The sequence below is a fragment of the Gopherus flavomarginatus genome, chromosome 3, assembly GCF_025201925.1.
Source record: "Gopherus flavomarginatus isolate rGopFla2 chromosome 3, rGopFla2.mat.asm, whole genome shotgun sequence".
In the NCBI taxonomy this organism is placed as follows: domain Eukaryota; kingdom Metazoa; phylum Chordata; order Testudines; family Testudinidae; genus Gopherus; species Gopherus flavomarginatus.
This window is the reverse complement of record NC_066619.1, coordinates 178,033,542-178,061,365: the sequence shown is the minus strand read 5'-3', so window position 1 is coordinate 178,061,365 and position 27,824 is coordinate 178,033,542. Positions and strand designations below refer to the sequence as shown.

The 27,824-nt window shown below is 40.3% G+C and overlaps 1 protein-coding gene across 3 annotated transcripts in view; it reads left to right on the top strand.

Moving 5' to 3' along the window:
• The first annotated feature begins 4,184 nt into the window (after positions 1 to 4,184).
• The window catches only part of RAP1GDS1 (Rap1 GTPase-GDP dissociation stimulator 1), a 176,978-nt gene continuing 153,338 nt past the window's right edge, over positions 4,185 to 27,824 (top strand). For all 3 annotated transcript variants that reach the window (XM_050944425.1, XM_050944426.1, XM_050944424.1), the window contains exon 1: positions 4,185 to 4,540. In XM_050944425.1, the coding sequence (XP_050800382.1) occupies positions 4,537 to 4,540 (4 nt within the window). In that variant the 5' untranslated portion in view covers positions 4,185 to 4,536. The remainder of the gene's footprint in view (positions 4,541 to 27,824) is intronic.

Genomic DNA, 27,824 nt, shown 5'->3' with positions numbered 1-27,824 from the left:
AGTTCCCTCTTTGCAGCTCCTTGGAAGTTGGACTCTCTCAGGAGACACTGCTCACAGAAACCCCTCATGAAAGGACTCACAGTATAAGGAGGCACCTATACCAAATAATGACCTGAACCTGCAAAGACTTACGTGGGTGTTTAACTTTAAATGTGCAAGTAGGCTCATTGAAGTCTAGTTAAGTACATGTGTAGGTCTTACCAGGATCAGGGTCCTGGTCAGCTGGTTTGTTTATCTCTGGTTTATGCCATGCATTTGGAAATGGGACAAAATTGTGAAGAAGGACATCTGTCAAACCCTGCCAGCACCTTCTCCCTATCCTACAGATCTAGATTAGTGAAGCGAGGCTTTCACAGTCTCTTGTTTTCCAAACAAGTTGAAAGAAACATTTGGGACATAGTTACAAAATTCAAGTAAAAAAAAATTGCTGAAGGATAAAGAAACTAAGAAGCAAAGACCAGGGAGGAAAGATATATTTTAGATGAGATCTGAAAATTGATGAAGCATTCATGGGGCAGAGGGATACAGGAACCATTTGCTTCTAAGATCATTTCAGAATTTCTCTGTTATATTAATTGTCAAATTATGCAAACTTCAGATTAAAAAAGGAATCAAGTTTCTATTTAAACAATTTGCAGTTTTAAAACACTAGGAAAAAATAATTACAAAACCATGCAGCTCATGTGCAACTTTTTAAATGACTTTTTCCAACGCTTTACTAAAAAAGTATTAGTATGTAATGTATTAGTTTTCCATATTAGCTGACCATGTAAATACATACATACATGAACACAATCACAAATGGATATACACATTGGACCTGTATCTATTCCCAGTGAAGTCAAAGGCAAAACTCCATTCACTTCAATGGGATCAGGTCCATTCTAGTGAGTCACAAGGTTACAATGATTTAAATCAACAATTCAAACTATTTTGGTCTGTAGTCCACAAAATGACTGCCAAATTTTTCCTTGATTTATCCCACAATCCTCTGTAATCATAAAATGTACATAATTTGTTAATAAGATGGAACAATCGAGAGGGTGAGGTGGGTGCTGGATAGAACGGCTACTGGTATTGCCTAGGGGTGGATTTGTAGTTGCTGTTGTAATGTGAGGTTGCTGGTCCTATTTTTTTTTTCTTGCCTTATTCATATGAGTTGTCCCACTGATTTCAATTGAAATACACATACAACTAAGATAAGCAGAACTTGCCTTGCAAAGCACCAATTATTCATAATTGGTTTTTACTATTCTTAGGTAATTATTCAGGCAAAGGTACATATTAATGTGGAGGAACTGGAAAAAAAAGTACTCCATAAAGCTCATCCTACTAATTTTACAAAAATAATAGTCCCAGAAGAAAAACTGCAAACAAATATAATATGAAGTCCTTATGAGTAAATATTTTTCTATCATCCCATATCCAGTTTTACAGAGACCAAATATTCTGGGAGAAAAACAACCTCAATCTAAAAATGCTTCACACATGCAGAGTCTCTCATGAGAAGATGTTATGTTCCATACATGTCATTTTGTTCAGAAACATTTAAATTTCAGTTCTAATATTTATGGTTCAGATTCAGCAAAGCATGTGGTTTTATCTATTTGAGAGGAATCTGTCAGATGTTTTGTCTTTCTTCCATTTTAGAAAGAGACATTGATTCTTTTGACCACAAAGTTCACTTAAAAATCCAGTCTGATACTTCATCTTCTTTTCATTCCCCGCCACCCCTGAACCAAACACAAATTTCCCCCTTTAAGTGAAAGGCATCTTTATTTATAAATTGTTTCTATTAAAGGCAATGCGACAAAATCAAGTTCTTGCTTCCTGTTCAAAATCACTCCATCTACCTTTGCCATAGTTTTGTTCAAATCCAATTTAACACACAATGTGGCTTTTGGGATAAACCTTTACCACTGTCAATACTTTTGCAGCAGCTGCTAATAGACAAAAGAAAAAGTACTTAAAAATTCCCAGTTTCATCTGCTGCTCCTATTCTGGATACATGTATTTCTAGTCTTCACTTCCTCTTCTTTATGACTGCAAATCTCGTCTTGAGAGAACAGCTCCCAACCTCAGCCATAGCAAAACAAGTTCATATTTGGGCAAGATTTAGGAGTGCTATGCGACAGAGCACACTCCTAATTGTCCCACTGCTCCTTGTTGACATTTTAAAGTCAGAATCCAAAACACAGAATAATTTACTGTTTGTTTTCCTTTATAAGGAAGACAGCTGAACAAGCATTTTTTGGGAGGCAGACATTGGCTTTTTTGTTACATTAACTCCATTCTTACTTGCCTCTTTTTCTTAGAAGACTCTGGCAGTCTTTGGAGGACCTGGAATGTGACTTTATGCAGATTACAACCTGAGCTACAGCTCTCCCAGCTCCTAATAAAAGGGAATGGAGTGCTGGGTCTTAAAATGAGAGAGTTGTTTCTCAGCTTTCAGCCACCTCAAGCAGTGAGGTCATATTCTGTCCTCCAAAGATTGTTGTCCTCTAGTGAAAAATAAGCTAAGTCACATCATTATACTGTAGTTTAAACTCTCCTTTCAGTTACAATGGTGCAACCCTACTGATGTCAGGATTGTACCATTTTAACTGATAAGAAAGTTTGGCTATGTATTTCTAAAGCAGGAAAAAAACATTATGAAGAGGTCAACTTACTACAAACATTCAAAACAAAAACAACCCCCGCCAACAAATACAAAACCATCAAGAGATCAATTTATTCTAAACATTAAAAACCAAATAAAAAAAACAGGCACAGTCTTTATTTGTGTTATTTGTAGAAATTAGATTGCAAACTCCCTTGGTGCAGATCTTGTTAAAATCTTATATCTGTGAAGTGTCATTCACACCTTGGATATTCCATCTATATTAAGGTTTTATACTGCCACCCATCACAGTAATATGTGAGTGCCTTCCATTTAAAATCAAGAGCAATAGTGAAGTCCCTAGTAGGCGTCATGATGTCTTTGACTCATCTCCTTGTTCAGGGTCTGCTTGGGGTACAGTTTTTGTTTTGATTTTTTTGAAAAATGATTAATTTCCTCTTTTTTATGTTTTGGATAGTGGAGGTTTAAGGGGTCAAAGGGGTAGAAGTGTTGCAAGTGGCATTCTTATAGCTGGAAGTCTTTTTTAAAAGAGGAAATAATCAGTAATTTATTCTTTTGTAATCAAGTTAAAAACATGAACCATAGGATCAGACAGCATTGGTTGAACATGCTTTTCCTTGTCAGCATAGACCAAGATGTGTTAAAATCACTTTAGACATACAGTATTTACTAGGATGGGTTCCAACTGGGGCCTTGTCTACAGTGGAAAACAAGCCATTGTCCTGAAGCCATTTTTACCAAGAGAGTCTTAAAACCTGTAAAACACCAGTAACGTGGTTGTGTTAGCCAGGGCTGGTTCCTGTGGGGAAGGGTGAGGGAGAACTTTTCAAAAAAATGGTAGTCTTGAATATTTTTCAGCCAGGCTCTGTCTAGAAGGATAGAATATGAACCAATTGTATAGATCTTTCTAAAACAGAATTAATTACCTGGCTAGATGGGCCTTCCATGGCTGTGTATCTACATCCTACAATACAAGCACTAAACGTTATAGGATGACATATAGGATAGCATAGCCAAATGTTGTATGTAAATCTCCTCCTCTCACGTTCTCTGGCTGCCTTAACATATCTGATAATATGATTTGCAAATAATAAGACAAGAATAATAAATACTAAATAAATAAATAATAATAATTGATACAAAATGACAACTGCTCTATATCCTCTCCATGGGTGAGGCGCGCCTCACAGGATCTGGGCTGGTCTGTTAAACTCCTGGCACTGTATCGCTCTCTGGACAGCAAGAGCTGAGTTTGTCTGCAAAGCGCTCTATGGATTCCTATCCAGGTATTCATAATAAACAGCAGCAGGCGCAGACTGAAACTGCACGGGCACGGAGTGAAACCCGATCGTCCCCGCTGCACGGCCAGCCCGGGAGCTCACGGGGCGGGAGCAACCCCGGATAAGAAGCTACTTTTCTGCAACCTCTCTGGAGCTGCTACTGTGTATCTGCGCGGGTGCTGCTGGCTCCGCAGCTCCTCCTCCCGGGTCTCTGGGTGTCGCTGGGCCGGGTGTCTCCAGAGGAGGGCCTTGCCCGGATGTACTATACACTGACTCATAAGCCAATCGACACAGCAGCGGCAGGCAGCGAGACATACACAGAGCCGAGCTCCCGCTTCGCTTCCCGCCTCCCCTCCCCGACAGCAGCGGCGGGGCTGGCCGGGCCCTGGAACGCACGTAGCCCCCTCCCCTGCCGCCGCCGCTCGCACCCCGAGGCGCCAGCGACGGGCGCTTGCTCCAGGGCTGCCCCTGCTGCCCGCCTCCTCCTCCCCCCCTCCCAGCCCTGGTCGCCGGCTGCTGCAGCTGCACCGCCCCAGGTCCCCGCTGCTCCCGCGTGTCCCTCCCCGGCCGCTGGATAGAGGCGCAGGCAGCTCCCCTGAGCAGCACCCAGAGCGCTGCTCTCCTCCTGGCAGGAACATGGGTAAGTCACCTTCTCCCTCCCCCCGCGGTCTAGCCCGGCTCCAGGCAGCGGTCCCCCAAAGTTATCGCCTTATTACGCGTCTGCCTCTGCCCCCGCCCTCTCTGGCATTGCTCTGCAGCACCGCGGGGCTGGGGAGACAGGAGGGACGGGGCCATGATGCCGAAACAAGTCCGCTGCTCCTGTTCCCATCCCCCTTCCCCTTCCCCCTTCTGTGCGGCTCCCTGTTTTGCATCCTCTCTCCAGTCGCACTGTCCCTTTTCCGCCCAAGGCCGGCCCCTTGCTTCCCTCCTCCCTCTGGCGGACGGGCAGGAGGAGGAGGAAGACGACTTCATGCAACTTCCTCAGTAGCTCTGTCGTCTCCCCCGAGGGCCGAGGACGCTCAGGTTGCAGATTGCTTTTGCAAGGGCTGTGTATGCTCTGAAGGGAATGGAGGGAGGGTGTCTCCACCCAGCCACGGGGTGAAGAGCACGGCTGTGGCCACGAGGACTGTAAAACCAGAGACCAGTCCACGAAATAGACGGGCAGGGACTTGCTCCGTGCTGGACTAGCGGGGTGTTTACAGGGTGTATTGCTACTGGGCTGAGCTCTCTATCTTGGTCACTTAAGGGCTGGGAACGGGTGAGACAGCAGGAAGCTGAACATAGTAATGGCACCCTATTTCTGAACTTAAAATACCAGGTTTCCTTCTCTAAAATCACAGTGCAAAGTTTCTGTGGGCTCCTGTAATATTGCCAGTTAATCCGTCAGGCTGGCCTTAGGTAGGCTGAATGTCAATTTAATAAACCGAAGGTACTCCTCAAATATAATTTGTTTTACAGTATTTGAATACAGATTTCTTAAGTGGAAGTCAAATTCTGTAAGTATTAAAGGAGATTTGGAGCAAGTGGCCATATAGGTCATTCAGCAGACTACATTTCCCCCCACTTTTGTTTCTGTAATAGACAGGTGGGATAATACATTACAAAGATTACTTGATGTTCCATTCTCACCTATGGTGTTCCTCTGCATACTTTTTGGAACCCCAAAGATCTTCATATTAGCCCCACCTCACTAGTTTTAAGTCACCATGTGTCTAGTGAAGAACTGCAGTCTTATTATCTGACTGTTAACTCCCAAAGCTTGTAGGCTGATTGAGACCGCCAAAGAAAACCCACACTGATCTAGAAACTAGTGCTGCCTTAGTGTCCTCAACACTCACACCACTGGGCCATATCTCCTTGGGCTGCACCAGGAATTGAGGACAGTGTACCTCTGCCAGAGAGGCAATGATACTGTAGTCTAATACAGTGGTTCTCAACTGGTGGTCCGGGGCCACTTGGGGGGGCCGTGAACAGGTTTCAGGGGATCCGCAAAGCAGGGCCAGTGTTAGACTCACTTGGGCCCAAGGCAGAAAGCTGGAGCTGCACCGCAGCTAAAGGCTAAAGCAATAGCTGAAGCTAAAGGCTGAGCAATGTAGCTTTGCAGGGCCCCCAGTGGCATGGGTCCCCAGGCAGTTATCCTGCTTGCTACCCTCTAATGCCAGTCCTGGCTTTTATATGCCAAAAAACAGTTGTTGTGGTACAGATGGGCCGTGCAGATTTTATAGCATGTTGGGTGGGCCTCAGAAAGAACAAGGTTGAGAACCCCTGGTCTAATAGTCTAAAGATAGGATAAGGAGTCAGCAATTCCTGAATTCATAATCCTAGATTTGACACTAGACTCCTGCTGCTGCCTTAGATAAGTCACTGGTTTCTTTTGAGACCATATAAATCTTTTGTCTATTACTAAACAAAAGATTTCCATGGATAGAAACAACCTCTATACCTTAGTTTCCCTGTCTGTAAAATGGTGATAATGCTTACTTACCTTTCAGGGCTTTTGTGAAGATTATTTCACTTTTATAAAGTGCTTGGAAGAGGAAAAAGCCTATGTAACTGTTAAATATAATTAATTATTTTCTCAGAGGCAGGTACTAAACCTCTGCCTTGACACTGTGATAGGGTTCTGGATGTCTCATTTATCGTAGATGAAAGGCCAACTCCTTGGTTACTTACTAGGTGATTTTTAATTACACTGATCACAAGAGTAGGAATATTTATCCCAGTGTCACGATCAAATTGCTAGTGCAGAATGAATGCTGCATTCTACTCTAGAAAAGGCTCCATTACAGTTGTGGGTGAGTTTGTAAATTGCTTGCGGAATCTTTCTAGCCAAAGCTTGTTGCATAATTATGACATTATTAGCAGTGATAAGACGACCAAAAGGGATTCCCTTCAGAATCCATCAAGGATGTTCCTTACTTGTCCAAAGGAGTTGCTGTTGAGCAACAAAAGGAATCCGCTTCACTTATTTTTCCCCACTCGCCACACATCTAGATCTGATTCTGCTGCCTTTCAGGTCAATAGCAAACTTATAACCTCCTCTACAGCAGCTCATGTTGTTCTGAGGAGCCAGTGACCAAGATGGAAATCAAAGTTGCATATCCCCCCAGGTTAGTCAGCTAGCTGTTTTCTGTTACGTTTTTAGAGCAAATGATGACTGGATGTTTAGGGTCTCATGATTAAATTCAAAAAATCAATATAGTAGCTTCCCTGGTTCAATTCCAGTATGCTCTCCTTTTTTTATTTGTGCATTGTGTAACTGTTGGAACTTCTCAGAAAGTAAGTATTGAGGATGACTTTCTGCAGCGCTAGTTCTCTTCCTCAAGCTTCTATTAACTTGGTAAATCATACTTGAGAATCAAGTATTTGTGGCACTGAGTACTAAATCTGTTTTATGATTAAACATACTGAATATTCTACACTTAATAAGCAGGTCAGAATGGGATTAGTAGATTCATACACTAATGATGTAAAATGGAAGCCCTGGAAAACATTCATATTCCAATCAAAAGATTTGTGCCATTAAAGAGATCCATATGTACATGTGAGGCTGTGCGAAGTCTGCTGTTAGAATGCCTTTCCTATCTAAGAGGCTCCAACTGGTTATTCCTCTGTAGTCATTCTCCTGGCAATGATCTGCTTCTGTAGGTTTGAATTAATACGTGCCCTTCCCAAAACTGTGCCATTGTCCTTTGGATTTATATTTAAGATTATTAATTCAGACTTTACTTTAAAAAATGTTCAATTTTTAGCATTAAGCATTCCTTTTGCATGCTAGGTTTCTTTAACTGTTCTTGGAAGTACAGCACTTTGAGTACTTTGGATGACACTCACTGCTATTGTTTTCTGTGCCTTTTCTAATGAACATTACTTGTGCATTTTTACCATAGTATCTCTGGTTTGCAAGGAATTTTGTAGCCAACTGTTTAAAGATTCATCTCTTTGTCTTACCTCCTGCAGTGCAATTTTTATAGTATCTATCTTGTATAGAGACTGTATTCTAAAAGACTTTATTATAAAACATTATATGATATTTTATATGGGTATAATTTATTTTTATCATGTATATTAATTTCTACCTGCAGATTAGATGTTCTGGATTGTAGACTTCAGTTGTGAGTGGAGGTCTGCATCTAAATTTCTTGAAGTCTTTCTACAGCACTCAAAACAATAGCATCTGTATGCCCTTAAAAAACATACACACAAAACATCAATTCTCCTATCTAGATGTCTGGCTTAATTAAAATTTTGCTCATGTATCTCTTCTCATTTTGTTACCTACCTTAATCCAATGCTAAAGAGAGACCTGAGTTGAGTAGAGATTTACATTGCCAATTTCAGGGCCCATTCTTCCCTGCGTAGTCTGTACTCATTAATTCAGTGTGTGTATTTCCTTACAAAAATGTACAATGTGCTAAATATGTTCAGGAAGTGTCAGGCTTCGGGTCAGCCTGGTAGTTGAGCTATAACATATGAGATCCAGATTGTGGATGGCACAGATTGACAAAGATACAGTCCCTGTTTTCAAGAGGTTCCTTCTGTTAATCCTTTAGAGGGAGCTGAAGTGTGTTTCAGGTGAGGCTGCATGCGGTGTGACCTTGGGGAAGAAAGTAAATGGGACAAACTTCTTTTTTCTTTTTTTTAAAGTCTAATATAGTGGCAGGAGGGTGGAAGTAGATGAAAATATTCTTCCATCCTGAGAAGGTTCTTTTTACTGCTCCTCTCAATACCTGCACATGCTATAGTGGAACATGGAAGACTCTGCTATGGCGATAATTGGTGTTGCCAGACTGGAAAAGCAAAATATGTGTACTGCACTTATAATAGAGCCAAGAGGGTTAGCAACCAACCTCTTCTACAGCTGCCATGGATTTAACTCCACAGGTTTGTCCACTGTCAGATTACTATGATCGGTATCCCACTCCTTCCCTAAAACAAACATTATTTACATTAATAGTTAAGAGAAGTGCTCATAATTCACCATTAATTAACAAATTTTACTCAAGAAAGGTTGAAAACTTGTGTATAGGATTCCCAGGCTAGACGCAAAATACACTGAAGAATTAGAGGGGAAAAATCCTCATGTCTTACTTATTCTGCTTTTCTGGTTTATTTTCTTAACTTTTTTCTATGATGTTCCCAAGTTCCTCTTGTCTTCATAATTACACTCTTTCATTTCTTCCCTCTGCTTTTCCTAGTTCTCCCCCTATATGCACTTCCCCCAAGGGGGTTTTGTTCTTTTCTATTTTTGTTTCTCTTCTTGGTAGCATGCTCATTTCCATTATTACTGCTTTGTTTTCTTCAGATTTCATCTGTTCTTGTGCTTCCTTTTTTTCCTCTCCCAGATTTTATTTCAATTCTGTAGATAGACACACATTCCTTGCAGACTTCTTCTTAAACTACTTCTATATATTGTGTTCTCAGGAGACATAATTTTTGAATGAAGCCTTTAACTTAATGGTATAGAGAAAACTACTAGGCCTCTTTAAGAACAAAAGAACGTAAACAGTGGTTTCAACACAGGAGCAATGCTGATTAGGGAAGATTAGTCAGACCTAATCTAACTGCTTTGGCTTCTTCAGAAGTTCAGAATTGCAGGCTTCCAGGTAATTTTGTTGAAAGGGGAAAAAAAAAGATGCAGTCTAGAACTAGTTATTTCAGTGTCAGCATTTTAAAGATTCAAATTTTTTTGCTGCAAACTGGTCTTTGCTTTGGGAAATGACAGTACAGGCTACTATACTGGTTGAAACACTCTGACTAGAACAAATACACTGGTTTTCTTCACATCTAATTATTTTAGCAAAATATAAGGAAAAATAATTTTTTTGTGTGTTACTTGTGTCAGTTTGTGGATTAACCACAGATAGGAAATGCTGATCCAGTTTTATAGATAATAGAAGATTCACTTTCCACCATAGACTAGCCTACTGGCATGCTATGCCTTAAGGAAGTGAGAGCCCTTGCTCTCTATAACTTTGGAGGTCTTCATTACCTTTTAAGTTATAGTTTGTTTTCCATTGTAAGCATTCTTACGAACCTCTAAGTTCCTAGAAAATAAAATAGAGTAATTTGTCTTGAATTGTTGATGTGTGTTCTCTAGCTAAGTCAGAACTTTTTAATAACAATTTGAAAGTTACTTGGAAAAGGCATTTTTCCCAATGAGGGATTTTGAAAGTGGCATCTTTCTCTTTAAGTGGTCTGTTGATTTCCTGTTAAACCCTCTTTCTAAAACAGCATAATCTAGAAATTGTAGATTTGTTTCAATCTCTATTTCTGTATGAGCTTTATTCCATGGGTTTATTTTTGACAGGTATGGCCATACCAATTCACAGCCATGAAAACACGTCATGGACCATGAAATCTGGTCTCCCTCTGTGAAATCTGTATGGTATAGGGTAAAGCACACAAAAGACCAGATTTCAAGGGGGGAGACCAGTATTTCTCAAATTGGGGGTCCTGACACAAAAGGAAGTTGCAGGGGGTCACAAGGTTATTTTAGGGGGGTTGTGGTATTGTCATCCTGACTTCTTAGCTGACTTCAGAGCTGGGTGGCCTAGAGAGTGGCAGTTGCAGGCCAGGAGCCCAACTCTGAAGGCAGAGCTGCTGCTAGCAGCAGCGCAGAAGTAAGGATGGCATGGTATGCTATTGCCACCCTTACTTCTGCACTGCTGCCTTCAGAGCTGGGCGGCCGGACAGTGGCGGCTGCTGACTGAGGGCCCAGATCTGCAGGCAGAAGTAAGAGTGGCAGTACCATACCAGGCCATCCTTAGTTCTGCGCTGCTGCTGGTGGCAGCTGTGCCTTCAGACCTGGACTCCCAGCCTAAAGCTGCCGCTCTCCGTCTGCCCAGCTCTGAAGGCAGCAGCACCACCACCAGCGGCCTGTGCAGAAGTAAGGGTAGCAGTACCACAACCCACCCTACAATAACCTTGCAACCCCACCCCCACAACTCTTTTTTGGGTCAGGACCCCCTACAATCACAACACCATGAAATTTCAGATTTAAATAGCTGAAATCATGAAATTTATTATTTTAAAAATCCTATGAACTTGAAATTGACCAAAATGGACCATGAATACGGTAGGGCCCTATTGATAAGGTTGAGTTTAAAAAGAAAATGGAGTTAAACTCTATGGAAAAATGAACTTCAGCGTTCTCCTTTTGGACCAAAGATTTGCTCATTGGAACTTGTAAACACTGTAAAACAAATGGCTGTAGATGAAGGAGGCTTCAAAGTTTTAAAGACATCCTATAAAATCTGTGAGCCAAGTAGTTCTGATTTAGGGAACTTTTAAGATATACGTAAACACTGGTGATCTTGTAAAAATCCTTAAGACAAATAGCTGTGGTTCCAACTAGATTATAAACTTGGCAGATACCCAGAAGATCTGGTTAAATTCATAAACCAGGTAATCCTGATTCAAACTACTCCAGTCTAGACAGAGGACTCTAGTTCAAAGTACTTGTAAGATCTGCCGGCAAAGCCTGGATATATTGTCAACTTCACTATTGGAGTCCAGTCCACAGAAATGTGAAAGGTGTGCTTAAAAAGAAAGCATACCTTGCATATCTCAGACTTGAATCCCTTTGCAGACGCCATTGTTTGTAATCCCTGCAATGAAATGGATAGAAACCAAAGAAACTGTAAAGGAGTATCTGAACATCCAACTCTCAAAGTGTATCACCAGTAATTTATTTTGGAGGCATCAAAAGTGACTGTTACCATTAAAATTGAATTCAGATTTGCACTTAAAAGTAATATTAAAATCCCTCTATTTCCCAGTTTCCTAGTCTCCAAATTTGGCACAAGAACTCTTCATATAGCAATTGAATTTTCAGTGAATAATGAGGAAAATATTTGCTAACTTTTGTAGAGGAAACATTTAAAAATGTCTCATTTTTGAGATTGACCTGTTTTCCTCATACTTCTGTGTAACCACAGTCCTTGCAAGCTCCAAATTTCTCCGAGACAGTCTAACAATATCTTTAACATAGGCCAATTCTGAACGTTTATTAAAATACAGAGACTTATTTCCCAGGTTAGAGATAATGTAATTGAGATTCACAAGATCTGCCAATGAAAACTGTTCTGGTCCATCTGCTACTTCCATTTCCTGACACTGCCAGTCTGCCTTCCTGACTAACTGTGTCACTTTAAAGAAAAATTAAGTTTTTTGAAAGTTTTAATTTCCATTATTGGTTGAAGTTTTTCTATTGGCTCCGGGTCAGATTCAGCAAATCACTTAAATACATGCTTAAATTCAGTTAAGGCTTAAAGCATGTGCTTTGTTGAATTGTGGCTTTTATCTTTGACTCATCTGTTTTCTTCTGCACATATCTGGGAACGAGGTTGCGCAGCAGGGAGTATGAAATTGAAATAAGAGAGAGGTGGCTTTGGGGGATGAGCATCAGAGTATGAATGTATTGGAGGGAACAGCTAGAGGGAAAGGGATATGGGAGACAATAACGTTTGAGCTGGATTTTGAGGAGACAGGTGGGATTTATCAGAGTTGCTTCAAGACCTGAGAGGAACAACAGGCTTATGTGTGGGGACAAAGTATCTTGGAGGATGAGAGCTCAATATCTCTGCTCAGGCCTGGGAACTTGAAAGGCTCCCCTGGCAGAAGATGTAGTCTTAACCCATAGCAGATGAAGTTTTTTTTGTTTGATTTGAAGATTATGGTGGAATTGTTTATTTTATAAATAATTGTGATAGTGCATTGTCATGATAGTTCAGCAAAACTTAAAAAAGACTAAAAATTCTGAAACGTAAAACTTCATTAGTTAAGATTGTGAATGAATATACATATAACCGCATTCGATATATATTCGCACACCACGCCTGGAACATACAGGACCTAATTAGAATATTGTACATACAACAAAAAACTCCTAAATATTTGAAAGTCAGGGAACTCAGAGATCAGGTTTCACAAACAACCTTCACTCTTCTTTGCTTTCACACCTTATCCCTCACCACACAAGATCTGCCCCTAAGATTCTCTTACATCCACATACCATGCCTCTTCTACATCTGCATTTCCAGCATAAGCCTCATACTCCACTGTCTCGTTGCACCGTCTACATATTAATATTGGAACTAATACATAAGAGCCACCAATCCATAAGCAGCCCCTCCTCCAATTCCTTTTCTCTTTTATTAACCATCTACACCTACAGTACCTACCTGTCAGAATAAGCAGTTACATCAAAATAGCTGTCCCTTTCCTACCCCATATTCCTTAAAGAGACCCCTATTTTCACATTTTACGCTTCACATACAGTTTGGAGACAACACTTTTTCCTATCCACCATTCCATTATCTGCCACAGTGAAACTACCTCATCTGCCCTCCATAACCAGACTGAAAACTGTACTGCACTCAGGACCTGTAGAATTACACAGTAATTAGGGACAGATTCTGTGATGGACTCAGTTGAATTACGTAGCAGAAAACTGCAAATTTTGAAGTCCCTTAACAGTTAGGTTAGCCAAAACAACAGCAAAATAAATACAAGCAAGAATTAATTGAACATGTAAAAAATAAAAGTTGTCTTCTCTTCCCATTCTTCAACCTCTTTCTTTCGGATCCCCTCCCCCGAACATATTTAAACTCCACGCCTACCTATGCTACATCTGTTTTTCTGCATATAAAAGCCAGGGCCAGTGTTAGGGAGTAGCAAGCAGGGAAATTGCCTGGGGCCCCATTCCACAGGTGTCCACGTGAAGCCAAGTTGCTTAGGCTATGGCTTCAGCCCCTGGTGGCGGGGCTTGGGGCCCCAGGCTTCAGCCCCTTCAGCCCCTTCAGCCCTGCGGTGTGACCTCGGCTTTCTGCTCTGGGCCTCAGCAAGTCTAATGCTGCCCCTGCTTGGTGGACCCCTTGAAACCTGCTTGCGGCCCCCTGTTGCAAACCACTGTGTTAGATCAAAAGGAATCTAAAAGGTATCTAAAAGGGTGTCATCAGGAGGAGGGAGAAAACTTGTTCACCTTAGCCTCTAATGATAGAACAAGAAGCAATGGGCTTGAACTGCAGCAAGGGAGATTTAGGTTGGACATTAGGAAAAAGTTCCTAACTGTCAGGGTATTTAAACACTGGAATAAATTGCCTAGGGAGGTTGTGGAATCTCCATCTCTGGAGATATTTAAGAGTAGGTTAGATAAATGTCTATCAGGGATGGTCTAGACAGTATTTGGTCCTGCCATGAGGTCAGGGGACTGGACTCGATGACCTCTCGAGGTCCCTTCCAATCCTGGAGTCTATGAATCTATGAATATATGAATGTTTTGTCATGCAGGCATGTCATATGTGTTCTGCTGTCCAGCTGCCACCAGTTTCTGTTGAGGGCACGTCTCGGGGTGCCTCCTGTCTCTATGACATGGGCAGCATCTGATTATCAGCTTCTGACCTGTCACATTACAAGGCACAGGGAATATTTTAAATTAGTGGGGAAACAGAGTTTCTAACCTTAGAAATGAACTAAAGCATGTATGTCAGGGCCAGCTGCACCTCTGACCCGGTCTGTGGTCTCTCTGAGTTCACCCCCAGAGGTGTTATGCCCTTACCTTTTCTGTGGCGTGGAATCCTGCAATTCTCCCATTCTTATACCATGTCCCAGGCAGCACGCTGTGGGTCGACTCTGCTTCCCCTGTAGGCCCAACTGAGTTCAACACCTACAAGTTTTCTCTTTGGGAGCTGTGTCCAGTGGTAAATACAGTGACCCAAGGTAGTTTTCCTAAGCCAATGTGGTGTGTAATCTTAACAGTAGGAACAAAGAATAAGAAAAAAGGGGATTTAAAACAATAAAAGGGCTAAGTGCATGTCTATCTTGCCTAAAGCTTACCGCCTCACCCTGGAAGTTTAGGAAGACCTAACTTCTCCAGATCCGCAACCTCATTTCTGTGTCTGTGGCAGTCTGTTCACTGGGAACAACTCCCTCACATCTTTGGACAGAGAGTTCCTGTTTAACTGTTTCAAGTCCGTTTGATCAGTTGGCTCCCAGTACTGGGAAAACAAGTCTTGTAATTTGACTGGCACCTGAAAGTAGCATCTTTGCAGCTTAAAGCTCAGGCATTGACTATTATGACCCTTGACAATTTTACTGGGAGAGGGCTTTATCTGGGGTCATTGTGTTGCTCTCCTCTCAGTTCCCCAAAAAGCCTGGCTTTAAACTAAACTAATTTATGTACATACTGTGGTAAACCTTCCAGTAATCCAAAATACCTATACAGGAACTATCCCAATAACCAGGGAACACCCAATACGCAAATTATTACAAATCAGCCCCACATCCTTCACAATGTATTTATAAAAAATGCTCCATTCCTATTATGTGCTATAAAGAACAAATAAAGATTGCAGTTAGTATCGGGGCCCCATTGTGTTAGGTACTGTACATATTTATTAGAAGACATACCCCAAAGAGCTTACAGTAGAGTTTAAGAGAAGACAGTGAGTGTGACCAAGAGGAGAGAAGTGGGAAGGAGGCTGAGGGCAACAGTGACAAGATTATGCACTAACAGGCCAACAGTGTCCCAAACCGCTGCCTCTTTTTCTTAGATAACCGCCGCATATTACTATATTTTTCCATTCTGATGTGGGAAGCTGATTATAAGGTCAGGGTGTAATTCTACCACCATTGCCATAAAGCTGCAAAGTACTATGGCTCTGACTGTACTTCCAATAATATTATTATTATTCTACGAGAGCCTAGGAGCTCTAGATGAGATTAGAGCTCCAGTGGGGTAGGCTCTTCACAGACACAGGGCACTGATCCTGCAAAGAGCTCGGCGAGGTGGACCCACACATTATTAGTCCATAGCTTCAGATTGCAGTAGCACCCAAAATACACTTTCCGAATACACAGAGGAAGACAGTCCCTTCCCCAAACAGAGTACTGTACTCGCATTCTCTGAAACAAAGACCACAGTCATAACTGTTTCACATAGAAGATGTGGGGAAGCTGGCATGTGCATAGTGTATGTCTGACCCGTCTCTTTCCCTGCAGTCTCCTCTTTGTCTTCATCTGAAATTTTTTTAGTTTTCAAAAACTGACAAGAAACCAAAATTTTCTGATTTGAAATGAAATTAAAAATTCTGTTTCATTTTGTCAGCAAAACCCAGAAGACTTCTCCCAGCTCTAACCAGTATTAAGTCATGCTTCAGTTTTGCCTCCTTGGATTAACCTAATATACTAATATATCAGGCAGGAATATGTGAGGATATACTGTGTATGAAAATAACTACAGCTTAAGACCCCAGCCTTACAGTTGATACTACATTGTAAACCCTTGTGGCCACATAGAACCCCCTCTGAGTTCCACTGAAGTAACTGGGATTTTGCCCATACTGACTTAGTTGGAGGAACAGAGCCTTAAATTGCATTCTATTGATGATATCATGCAAAATGCTACATCTCTAGTTCCTTCCAAGATATAGCTCAGAACTGTGGAATCTTTTGGTCACAATAATGAAAATATGGACCCTGGGTCAATTTTGACCATCAGAAGCATATTATTGTTGTTACATTTCTTTGTTGATAAGTGAAGGAAGCTAATCAAAATCAGTATAGCACAGGAAATAGTGTCAGATTGAGATTAGTCATAACATGATATTAAAAAACAAACAAACAAAAACAAATCAGAAGTGCCATAGAGTTCAGTGGGAAGTTTTGCTTAGAAATTGGTGGAATGATACGGTTTATAGTAATTTGTTATATCTAAGAAGAAACCAATTTAACATAGAAGAATATTCAGATTGTTAGAAAATATCCTGGAAACGGAAAGAGGCGGCATTGTGTCAAATTATTAATATACACACAGCGACCTTTGTTCTGTCTTGTAGTGACATAAGGAGAAAGAAAAATCATTTTTCAGGAGTCAGTGTTTAACATCCCTTTTCATGTCCCTGTAGATAGTGGCTTTTGATGTCTGATAATAGTAAGGTCGCATATTCCCACAAGGTTCCAGGGACCTCTCTCTAGGGCTGCTATGCATAATATTTCCAACAACACATATCAAAAGAATGTAGATATAAGGCTCCGAAGGCAGGAGACTTTGATTAGGGCAAAAAGTGACTCAGTCCACTTAATTAGAATACATTTTCATCCTCAGAGTTATCTGATATACTTATCTGTCTTTCCCAAGACAACAGAAGTCTCCTTTACAATGGAAGAGTAAGAATCCCAGTTCACTTCTTGGCAATTGAGGGTGGGGGGGGGGGAAGCATGCTCAGAAGCATTGAAAGAGTTCTTAGATTTTACATTTTGGTCATAAATTTGAGTTCAGCACACATGTCCAATATGAAACAGATGGTTGGATAGACAAATGCCCTAGATATTAGATAACAAAGCACTTTATGTTAACAAGGGGTGGGTCTGTTGTTGTTTTTTTAATATAATTGTAATTAAATAGGCCTCTTGATATACATCTATGGATGTGAGTTGTACTATTGTTCTAGCATATTCTGGTACTTCAAATTCTAGACAGCTTGCAGGAATTCAAAGACAACATATTTTAGGAACCATGTAAGCTAAAATTACCAACCTTTCCAAGGTCAGAAATGGAAACCTACATAATTAAAAAATAATAATAATTTGGCTGCACAAAGAGAACTAGTTAATTTTTTGAAGACTGTTATGGGCTGTATGTTTCATAAATTGATCATTTTTGGCAGCTTCTCTGAAACACTCTGCTGTTTGACGTATATTATTTTTTAATACTGTTTCTCAAAATTTATTCTCTTTAAAAGGACCTTTTCCAAATGTGTCTTGAAATCAGAGGTATGTTGATGAGTTTTTGTTCATATTAGGTTTAGGCTGGACTTGGAGTTACAGGTTTAATGACTAGGTGAAAGGATTGGTATCAAATTTGACAACTGGAAATCCTGTAAGCTGTTCTTATAAGATTTTTGCATGAATGCCAGAAATATTGAAAAAGCAGCTAATCTCTTAAGATTTTGGCCACATCTGAAGTGGAACTAGAAAAACAAACAAAAAACAACCAGGCCTCCTCTGGTTTTGGCCATAACCTGGGAACAAAATGTGAAGTAGTTCTTGTTTTTGAACCCCTGGCCTAGAAATTCAAAGGTATTCAGATTATGAGAGGTTCTAGCTTTTGCCTTTCTCAGAATTTTATATTGTTTTTAGGAAATAATGGAAGTGCTTAAAAATAAAATCTGAGTGGGATCTCAGTGGCGTGTAAGCACTTGCTTAACTTTAAATATATTAATAGTGACTTCAGTGTAATTACTCATGTGCTTAAAATTAAGGATGTGCTCAGGTGCTTTGCTGGATCCATGCCCAAGACCTGTGTTTCAGCCTCTGGTGTCCTGTATTTCCCCTTTGACGGCCTGAAATCTTGTCTAGGCAGTTCTGTGAAGGAGAAACTGACTCGAAGCAATTGCTTTAAAATTTAAAAGTGACAAATATACAAGCAATTGAATTTTAAACCGTTTTGCCTAAAATATTATTTATAATATTTAAATCTGTGGTGATCTTTTGTAAGTGAAGGAGGATATCAGTTTTTTCTTCAAACATTAATTTAAATTGATTAAATTTAGCAATTAAATTAGTTTAATTTAGAAATATCAGTTAATCTTTAATACTGGATAAGAATCAGTTTCTTCCCAATGGCTGTTTACTGGAAACAGTACAATCGTTCCTGTTTAAAAGTATTCATTTTCTCTTTGCTGCAAGAGGTTCTAACTGAAGCTGGTTGCCAGAAGCACAAGATAATGCTGATATTACTTCATATGTGTTGTATAACTTAACTGTATATAAACAGTGCCGTCATTAAAGTATTACTTTAATGGTAAAGTGTACAATTTAATCTGCATTAACTCATGCGCAAATTAAACATCCAAAAAATTCACACTTACCTCTTCTTGGCATATAATATTGACCACATGCAAAAGGATCCATTAACCTAGCTGTCAATTCATTGCCTGCATGTTGTCTTCACACAGAATTAAAGTTCTCTTCAACTAGTTTCCCAGTTCAAGAAGCAGATAGAATTTTATCCAACCATATTTATTTAGCACAGACAACACACAGCGTAGGTTTTTGATGGTCAAAGTTGTGTTCATATTACAGCAAAGGGGTGCCACACTTCTATGACCCTGATCCTGTAAAGGGTTCCATGTGGGTGGCCTTTTATGTCTATACTAACCCTTTGCTAGATCAGGGTTTTGGTTTGTGCGCCAAATTCTGCTTGGTTACTTGCAGCAGTACAACTCCACTAAACCCAGTAAAGCTACCCTACCATTATGCTGGTGGAAATAATTTAGCCTTTGTATGCTTCCATCTGAGACATTCTTGCTTCATGATCTAGAACAATCTAAGGGTAATATAAAAGTGTCAAACAGGGGGTCTCATTAATTTGTCATGGAAGATCTCTAGTACTCAACACAGCTAATAAATAAAAGCCAAGCTTCTTTTGACACAGAGATGTTTAGCTTTACTTACCTCTCTTTTTTGGAATAAAAATATACTGGTATATCAAATGATTGTGCTTCAGAATTTAAACTTTTATATATTACAGCACTTTAATGCTCTGAAGCCAGATCAGTTTTAAAAAGTTTATTTTGTCATATTTGAAAGTCTGCTCTCAACTAAAAATTGCTCTCTGTTCATTAAGCTGTCATAAAAAAACACCCACCCCCAAAAAACCCCACATGGATTATTTGAAGAATATTTCAGCATTTGTGAACTGAAAGATAAATAGCTGTTAACTCAGATTTGGTTCAAAGCCTATTTGCTGCTTGTAACTTAAGCAAAAAAATGGGTCTGATTCCAGTCTCAGTTCACTTTTGTTACTTCTGCTTTACACCAGTATAAGGGTGATTAGAACCAGGCCCCAATTCTCTTGTTGCCCTGCATCACGCTTAATCATTTAGATTCATGTAAAGTGAGTGCATAGTTGATGTAAAACACTAAGCAAGTCAGAATGGTAGTGTTTTACAATCACATTGCCGTGGTGTAACTGACTACTCAAAGTGCAAGGTAGCAGAATAAAGCCAACAATGTTTTCATGATATTTGAGTTTGGAACTCAAACGAGTTTGGAAGAGTCTGGTTTCCAGATATTCACTACTGTTTAGTAGCATTAGGATTTATGGGCACCATCTTGAGTGCTAGCAAAGACCCTCATTTCCCACTGAAGTAACTCAAAGTTGCAAGTGCTCTGAATGTCAAGGAATCAGCATCACCATGGAATCAGGCCTTGTATTCTTGAAAGCTGTGGTCTCTGCAGTGCATCATGACGTCAAACAGATAGGTTAGTAGGGCTGACGCTCCATGCATTAGGGAGAAAGGGTACACATACTGTGGGTGACAGATACACAAAGAGGGCACTATTATATAGAAGATATAGTACTGATCTCTACCATACATAGCACTTCCCTCTTTACAGTGTTTTATAAACATAAAATCTCTTCTCAAAACACCTTCTGAGGCAAGTAAACAAAATATTATCCCTATTTTATAAATGGGATAACTGAGGGAGAGGAGTTAAAGAGACCAAGCCAAATTTAACCCAATATTTAGGTTTTGTAACGAGGAGTTTTTACAAAATATCAGAACAATACAGTCAATTAAAATAACAGGAGATTTTTGTAAATGCAAAAAAATGAAATCACCCCTTGCAATGTTTGCATTTTAAAGGACTGAAGCCTCTTGTTAGCACAGGAGAACCATAAAAAGAAACTGACAGAAACAAAAGTATAAATTGACTAATTTTTATTGTCTTAAACTTTGATGTGCACGAAAACAAACAGCATAACTAGGGAAGTGTACACTCTTAATGTTTTAATAACCTACTCTAAGGTGTTATCAGTTCCATAGATAAGGAAATTAAGATTTCAGTTTTTAACCTGAAACTGCCTCTTTAAGTGGCTTGCTGAACATGCTGGGGAAGTCCAAATCTGAGCCACAATCGAAAATAGGAGTTTGGTTCCCATTACTATGTTCAGATGACAACTCTCTAATTGCCTAAAAATGTGAAGGTATCTGCTGATTTTTATAGTTATTTCATTATATGCATATTACCTAGCACCTGGGATGTTTTTAACCTGTTTTCATAGGAATTTGGGGACTTGCTAAAGGTTAATCTGCTTTGTTTATAAACAGTTTACAGCCATCACCTCTGTGTGATACAAACATTCCATGCCATCTGTGTCATGTACCTCATTGTCTCATATAATGTTTTGACTGTAGATTCTTACCATAAAGCGTGCAGTTAAAAATCTGTTGTAACCTCTTCTTCCAAATTGTAAGTTGTGCTAAAGCTTTTTTTAGCTTTGTCTAGTAGGATAAGTGACATATTCCAAGTTACCAGACTGTCTGAGATTCTTCCTTTGGCTAAGAAATGTCTTCTCAGGCCGGTGTACGTATGGAGATATTAATGCATCATGTTGATATTTGAAAGTGTGAACTTAATTGTAACTTTGTGTTTATTTTTCATCTGATGACTATAATGTAGAGAATGCTCTCTGTGCTCCTGTTCTGCTCATCATGGCTTCCCACAGGATCATAGGGTTTGAGCCAGAGGACTTATTAATGTTAAGAATCTTCCATCACATTCAACAGAATTTGCTATTCCTCAATGGCAAGGTATTAGCTTCCATTGTTTTTCTAATCTGATTATCCTTTCCTGTACACGAATTCCAGTAGCAGTGGAGAATGACCTTGAGCAAATGCAGGACAAGAATCTCATAATAATAAAAATAAATATATTTAGCGTAACCAGGGGATAAAATTCTTGATTTTTAGATGCATGATGGAATCTTCTTCTAGTAAAGCACTGGGGATTTTTCTCTCTCAACCTTAAACTTACTACAATTGTAACTGGAACAGAATGATGTCTACTTCGTAAAATAGCCCTTGCTCCTGCTCACCACCCCAGGAGTGGTAGCAGAACACATGCAACTACAGGTGTGGAGCTTGTGGAAGTGTATATGTTTGATTCTCCACTATTATGCACTTTGTATACTCATTTGGCTCTATGCAAAGTGGATGTCAAGCACTATTTTTCCAGAGTGGTAGAGTTTGCACTCACTTTGCACAGGTGACTGTACAAGGTAGTGGAAAATCAAGTCCTAAATCTTCAACTCCCAATAATAGAAGCAATAGCAAGACCAGCTCATCTCCTCTTCATCCTGTGCCAAGATCACTTTTATGAAAACCAGAGCAGATAAGCTCCTATTTCTTCCCTCCTAAGAGCACATTCAGCAAGTCTGACTTTGTCTACAGTGGGGATTTACCCCAGTTACAGCCACTGATGCTTGTAGGATTAGGGAAACCTATAGACTGCAGTTGGAACAGGTACAGTTTGTCAATTCCAAAAGTAAGCTGTATCACTGTTTAGAATAGTTTTGCCTTGTCTATATTGAGGGAGACTAGAGTTGTGGTCTTTATTTTAAAGTGTAAACTGATTGCCAGTTAACTCACATTAACAGAATTGTAAACACTAGTGTGAACATTCCACAAAGTTTTCTCTGGGACTCTAGGCTGAGCTGTAGGGTAACTCACAAAATTTTGTGTCCTGATCAAATGTTTGTTGAGTACCTAGATCAGCATTTACAATTATGCTAGGAAATATGAGTTAATTGTGTCCTGAGTTAAATGATTGCCATTTAGACACACTCTAGCAGTTTATTTCTGGATAGCTGCAAGATGGTTGAAATCCCATGTACTCAAGGCCTGAGAGGCAAGATTTCCTCTTATCCCATTCCCTCACAGTGAAATAGAAATTTCTGCTCAACTAGAGAGGATAATAGAGGATAACAACAATTGCCTTTGAATACAGCATTTAGCACTACAGGTGAAAGAAAACTCCAGTACCCCAACGGGATTAGCACAGTGGATCCTGAAGAGTTACTTTGAATATAAGGGGACTGAAAGTCCATTGAAATGCAAGCATTTCGAGATTTTTTCATTATGCACTATAAATGGCGTTTCACTGGCCCATATCCCCAAAGATATGTAGGCACCTGAATACTTTTGGGAATCTGAGCCAGTATAACCAAGTTTCTTTCTTTCTCTGTGTACATTTTTTGAATTACTGTAACTATCTAGTCACAAGTGGGGAATTTGTGCACTGAAAAAGAACAGGAGAATTATCAGTCTGGATATATGAAGTGCCCAGCCTCAAATCTGACATCATTATCAGTGCTTCTTGAGAAGTTGCTTTATAATGGAGCTAGGGATGATCTATCCTCAACTGCAGTAAAAGGGAACTTTAAATCATCAGCTATTAATACCAAATTATTCATCATTGTGGCCATACATACATATTTTAAATGATGCATGTCTGGGGAGAGGGAAGATTCTAGACTGCTTGTGCTTGTAGGCCAATATTAACGGATTTTTAGTCTTTTCTGATACATTTTACTTTAAGGATCAATATCTGACTGCATTAATTAGCATTATCTCAACTACCTTAGTGGGATGCTTTTATGAATTAATAAAATTGAGAGGAATATTAAGATCTCACCAATGCAATTTTTTCCTTCTTATTTGCAGCTGCTGGAAGTAAATGGATCACAGCATGCAACAACGCTGCATTGACTTATGCCTGCTGAAACAGAAGCATCCTGGTCTTTTCCCATAGATTGATCAGACCTCTAACATGTCAAGCATAGTTATAATTGTCATCAGCGTCTGCCCCATACTATGCAATAGTCCATCTTTTTATTCAGATTGTGTCTTATAAGCTCTCTATTGTAATATGTGACAACTTCTAAGGCTCTCTCTTCCTTCCATTTTCAGTACCCCAGTTATAACTGTGAACAGAAGTTTTGAGAAAAATAATGAGAAAATTAAAGTTTGTAGGAGGGATTCTTCCCCAATTGTGGGTCCTTTATGCCTCCAGCAGCATATAGGGGTTGTGAAAGCCCCACAGCGGCACTGGGTAGGGCTGTGGTAAACAGCCTTATAAATCTCTCTCAAGCCCTGGTGCAGAGGGCATATAAGGTGTGGGGCTGGGGACCTGTTGGGGTAGTCTTCAAAGTACTAATTGCTACAAAGATTTCTGTGCTGCTCTAGGTGGTGGAGTAGCCCATAGGCAGCTCCTAGGAGTCTGATGTAAATTAAAGTAGTCCCTCGGTTCTTACCTAAGTTTTAGCCCAACCCTCACTCCCATCCACACAGAAAATCATCTGACGGAAATTCTTTAATCCTTGGATAGTTTACCCAGCTGAGGGTAATAAATTAGAACCCAAGCTCTGGTTTTACTCTGTCTGGAACCTGCCCATTTTGCAGTGAGTGATTTTTGCCTATATCCTCAAGTGCCGATAGTCCTCCAATGCCCTTCCCACAATTCTTCTTGAAAGACAGCAAGTTCTTGCACAACTGAGAGAGGAAAGACACGTACAGTGTCTTAGCACAAAGAGCCATGAGACAGGTGACCAGGCATACATGGGCCAGTACAGAAACAGTAAGGACACAATAATTTCTTACATTTCCCATAGCAGAAATATACCAGTTACCAATCTAGTCCAACACAGATAGGGGTTTGCTGTGGAACACTTGCACCCAATCTGTGCTAATCCAGGTGCCAATCACTTGGGCTAACTGCAGTGTAGAGAGAGCCTAATTTATGGTATGGGCTGCAACAGCCCCTGTGACAGTCCAGAATTGGGCTTATGGTCACCTTTGTCTTCCCCTTTCTGGACTGTGCATTCTATGATCGGCACAGAAGCCCAGCCCTAACTATACAAAGGATTGTCAATAGATAGTAACATCCGTTTTTGGGGTAGTCTACAGAGAAATGTACTGGCATAATTATACCTGTATAACTATATTGATCTACTTATATCAATATAACTATTCATATTCATGAATTAGAGTGCCTTTTTCCAGTTTAACTTGTATTGCTTTGGAAGCAATATAAGCTAACCCATATACATACACAATTACGTCAGTAAATTTCCTTGCATAGACAAGCCTTCAGTAAACAGCTAATACCAGGACTTCGAACCATCAAAAATCTGTTGCTCCCAGACATCTACCCTGATCCTGCAAACACTTAAGTAAATTCATTCAATATTTTCATTAATGACTTAGGTAATGTAGTGAAGAGTATACTTGTAACATTTGCAGATGACACCAAGAAAGAAAAGGGGTGGGGGACCAGTTAAGTCTTCAAATAGATTAAGGGCTGTTATAAAGAGGACAGTTCTCCATATCCACCTGTCTGAGTTCACTGACTGCTGGTGACATCTCCTGCTGGCCGTCCTGGGGATTCGCTTGAGCCAGGCATTGCGCCCTCCCTTGACAGTGCCTCTCCCATCATCTTCCCACCTTGTGGACGCCTCTCAATCTGGGAACTGCAGCCTCCTCTTCATGACTCAGCCTTACAGCTAGGTCACTATCAATGTTCCCTCTAATTTTCCCCACACGTGTGCAGAATGAATTTTTTATGTGCAACAATATGGTGGGGCCAAGGGGTTCAGAGTGTGAGAGGGGCTCAGGGCGGGGGCAGGGGGGTGGGGTGGGTGAGGGCTCTGACAGGGGTTGCAGGCTCAGGCGGGGGGGAGATGAAGGATTTGGGGTTATCATGTTCCCTGTCAGTCTTCTCTTCTCCAAACTAAACAAACCCAATTTTTTCAATCTTTCCTCACAGATCATGTTTTCTAGACTTTAAACACGTTTGCTGCGCTTCTCTGGACTTTCTCCAGTTTGTCCACATACAGGGTGAAAGTGGGCCAGTACGGTGCACCGGTAACAACCCGCACCGGCCCGTACCCAGCCCACATTAAAGCACTGCTGTGGCAGCGCTTTAATATTCCTGCCCCTTTTGCCTCCCCCGTTGGCAGCCCTGCTGGTAGGGTCAGAACCGGCAGGGCTGCCGACGGGAGGCAAAAGGGGCAGGGACATTTTGCCGCCCACCTTGGCCACCAGCGGGCAGCGGAGGGGAGCAAAGGAAGCAGCTGCCCAGGGCTGGCAATTTAAAAGGGCCTGGGGCTCTGGACGCTGCTGCTGTGGTAGCTGACCCCCTAGGCCCGCCTCTTCCGCCCGAGGCCTCGCCCCTTCCTGGGGCTAGAGCCGGCCCCGGCCCTGTAGCGGTAAATATTCTGAGTTACTTTCACCCCTGTCCACGTTTCCCGAAATATGGTGCCTAGAACTGGACACTATATTCCAGCTGAGGCCTTATCGGTGCTGACTAGAGTCAAAGAATTACTTCTCATTTTGACTTAAAACACTCCTGCTAATACATCCCAGAATGATGTTTGCTTTTTTTGCAACAAAATTTTATTGTTGACTCATATTTAGTTGGTGATCCACTATAATTTCCAGCTCCTTTTCTGCAATACCGATTCCTAGGCAGTCATTTCCCATTTTTTATTTGTGGCCTTGATTGTTTCTTCCTGAGTGGAGCACTTTGCATTTGTCCTTATTGAGGTTTGTTCTTGAGGGTGAGGTTTTTAAGTTTATTTTTCTTTAAAGATGTAAATGTATAGTGTTTTTTTTTGGGGTTGTATTTTTTTTTCCTGTTGTGATTTGCCAGATTTTCCTCCTTCAAAATAATCCCATGGAATACATTTGCAATGGTTATATACTTTATCATCTTATTAAGTCTAACATTCATCCAAAGTGGTCTTCAGTAATACTTGAGTCCTGCAGTGTTGGGATTATGATTTACCCAGCTGTTCATGTGACTGAAATGTGTTGTGTGAAAACATCAGTGTCCCCTTTATTGCACTGTCATATAATTCTAAGTAAATAAAATTCTAAATGCATCCTAAAGGTTAATGATCACTTAGAATTTCAGTAATTATACAGGATACCTGAGACTTCTGGTTTAAAAGTATGGTTACTATGGAGCGTTTAAAGGACCATTTTAATTCCATCATCTGATTAGACTGCAGCTTTGAGTCAGTTTTGTAAGCTTGGTAGAATTCTTATCCTCAAGAGAGCATCTAAGTTGATCATAACAATACAGTATATTCATGCTGATGCTGTATGTCCTATGCATTCCTAAGTGAGAAGAAATAACTGGATTAATAGATAAATCTTTTTAGTGATCAAGATTTGCCAAATATGGACACTAATCTCTGTAACACCAGTTTAAAAGGTGTTCGTAATAATTCTAGAGTTCCTTTTTTTGCCCTAAAAGCTTCTAGATTTGTGATACTGAGACTTGACAGGAATTTTAAACATCCCAAGCCAGTTGTAAATGACTCAGACACCGATTCTGCAGTTTACAACATGGGGCGTAGCAGTCTGCCCACAAGATACAACTTGTTGGACTGGGGCCACAGTATTCAGTACTGTCACTGCTAAACTGAAGGACTAGTGGAATCAGATGAACAGGTGTGATCTTACTAGCCAAGAACTTGTATCATACAGGGTTGACTTATATTCCTTCATACCCTTCTTTGCTGCCGGAGAACTTTATCTCCCTTTTCTCCAGGCATTAGGAGATTGTTAGTTTTCCATCAGCCCTTTTTTGATTAAAGGAAACTGTTGAATTGCAGATTGTAAAAAATGTATTTCAGTAGATAGAAAAGCAATTCTGATATTCTGTTGTCGTTGCATTCCCTCTGTTCCTTGGATAGAAATATTTCACTCAAAGTAAATTTGTAAACAAATATACTCAAATTTAATCATCATTACCATAGATCACATGAATATGGCAACTAAAGGATCTTTGTGATTCCAATGCACATTTCTAATGGTCTTTTTAGAACACTTTTTCTCTAGAAGCAAAAGCATTAGTACAAGTTGCAAATGATTTCCATTATAATCTCTTGTTTTCAGGCACTCATAGATTTCTAAAAAGATATTTTTTTGGGCTGAAACTTTCCATGCTTAGTCTCAGCCCACAGGTACATTTTTCTTATCGAAAATTTGAGATAGCTGGGTAAGCTTTTTGCTTATCAGAAAAATATCTTTCCATTACTTTTTTAGACAGGAGAATAGCAGAGCCAC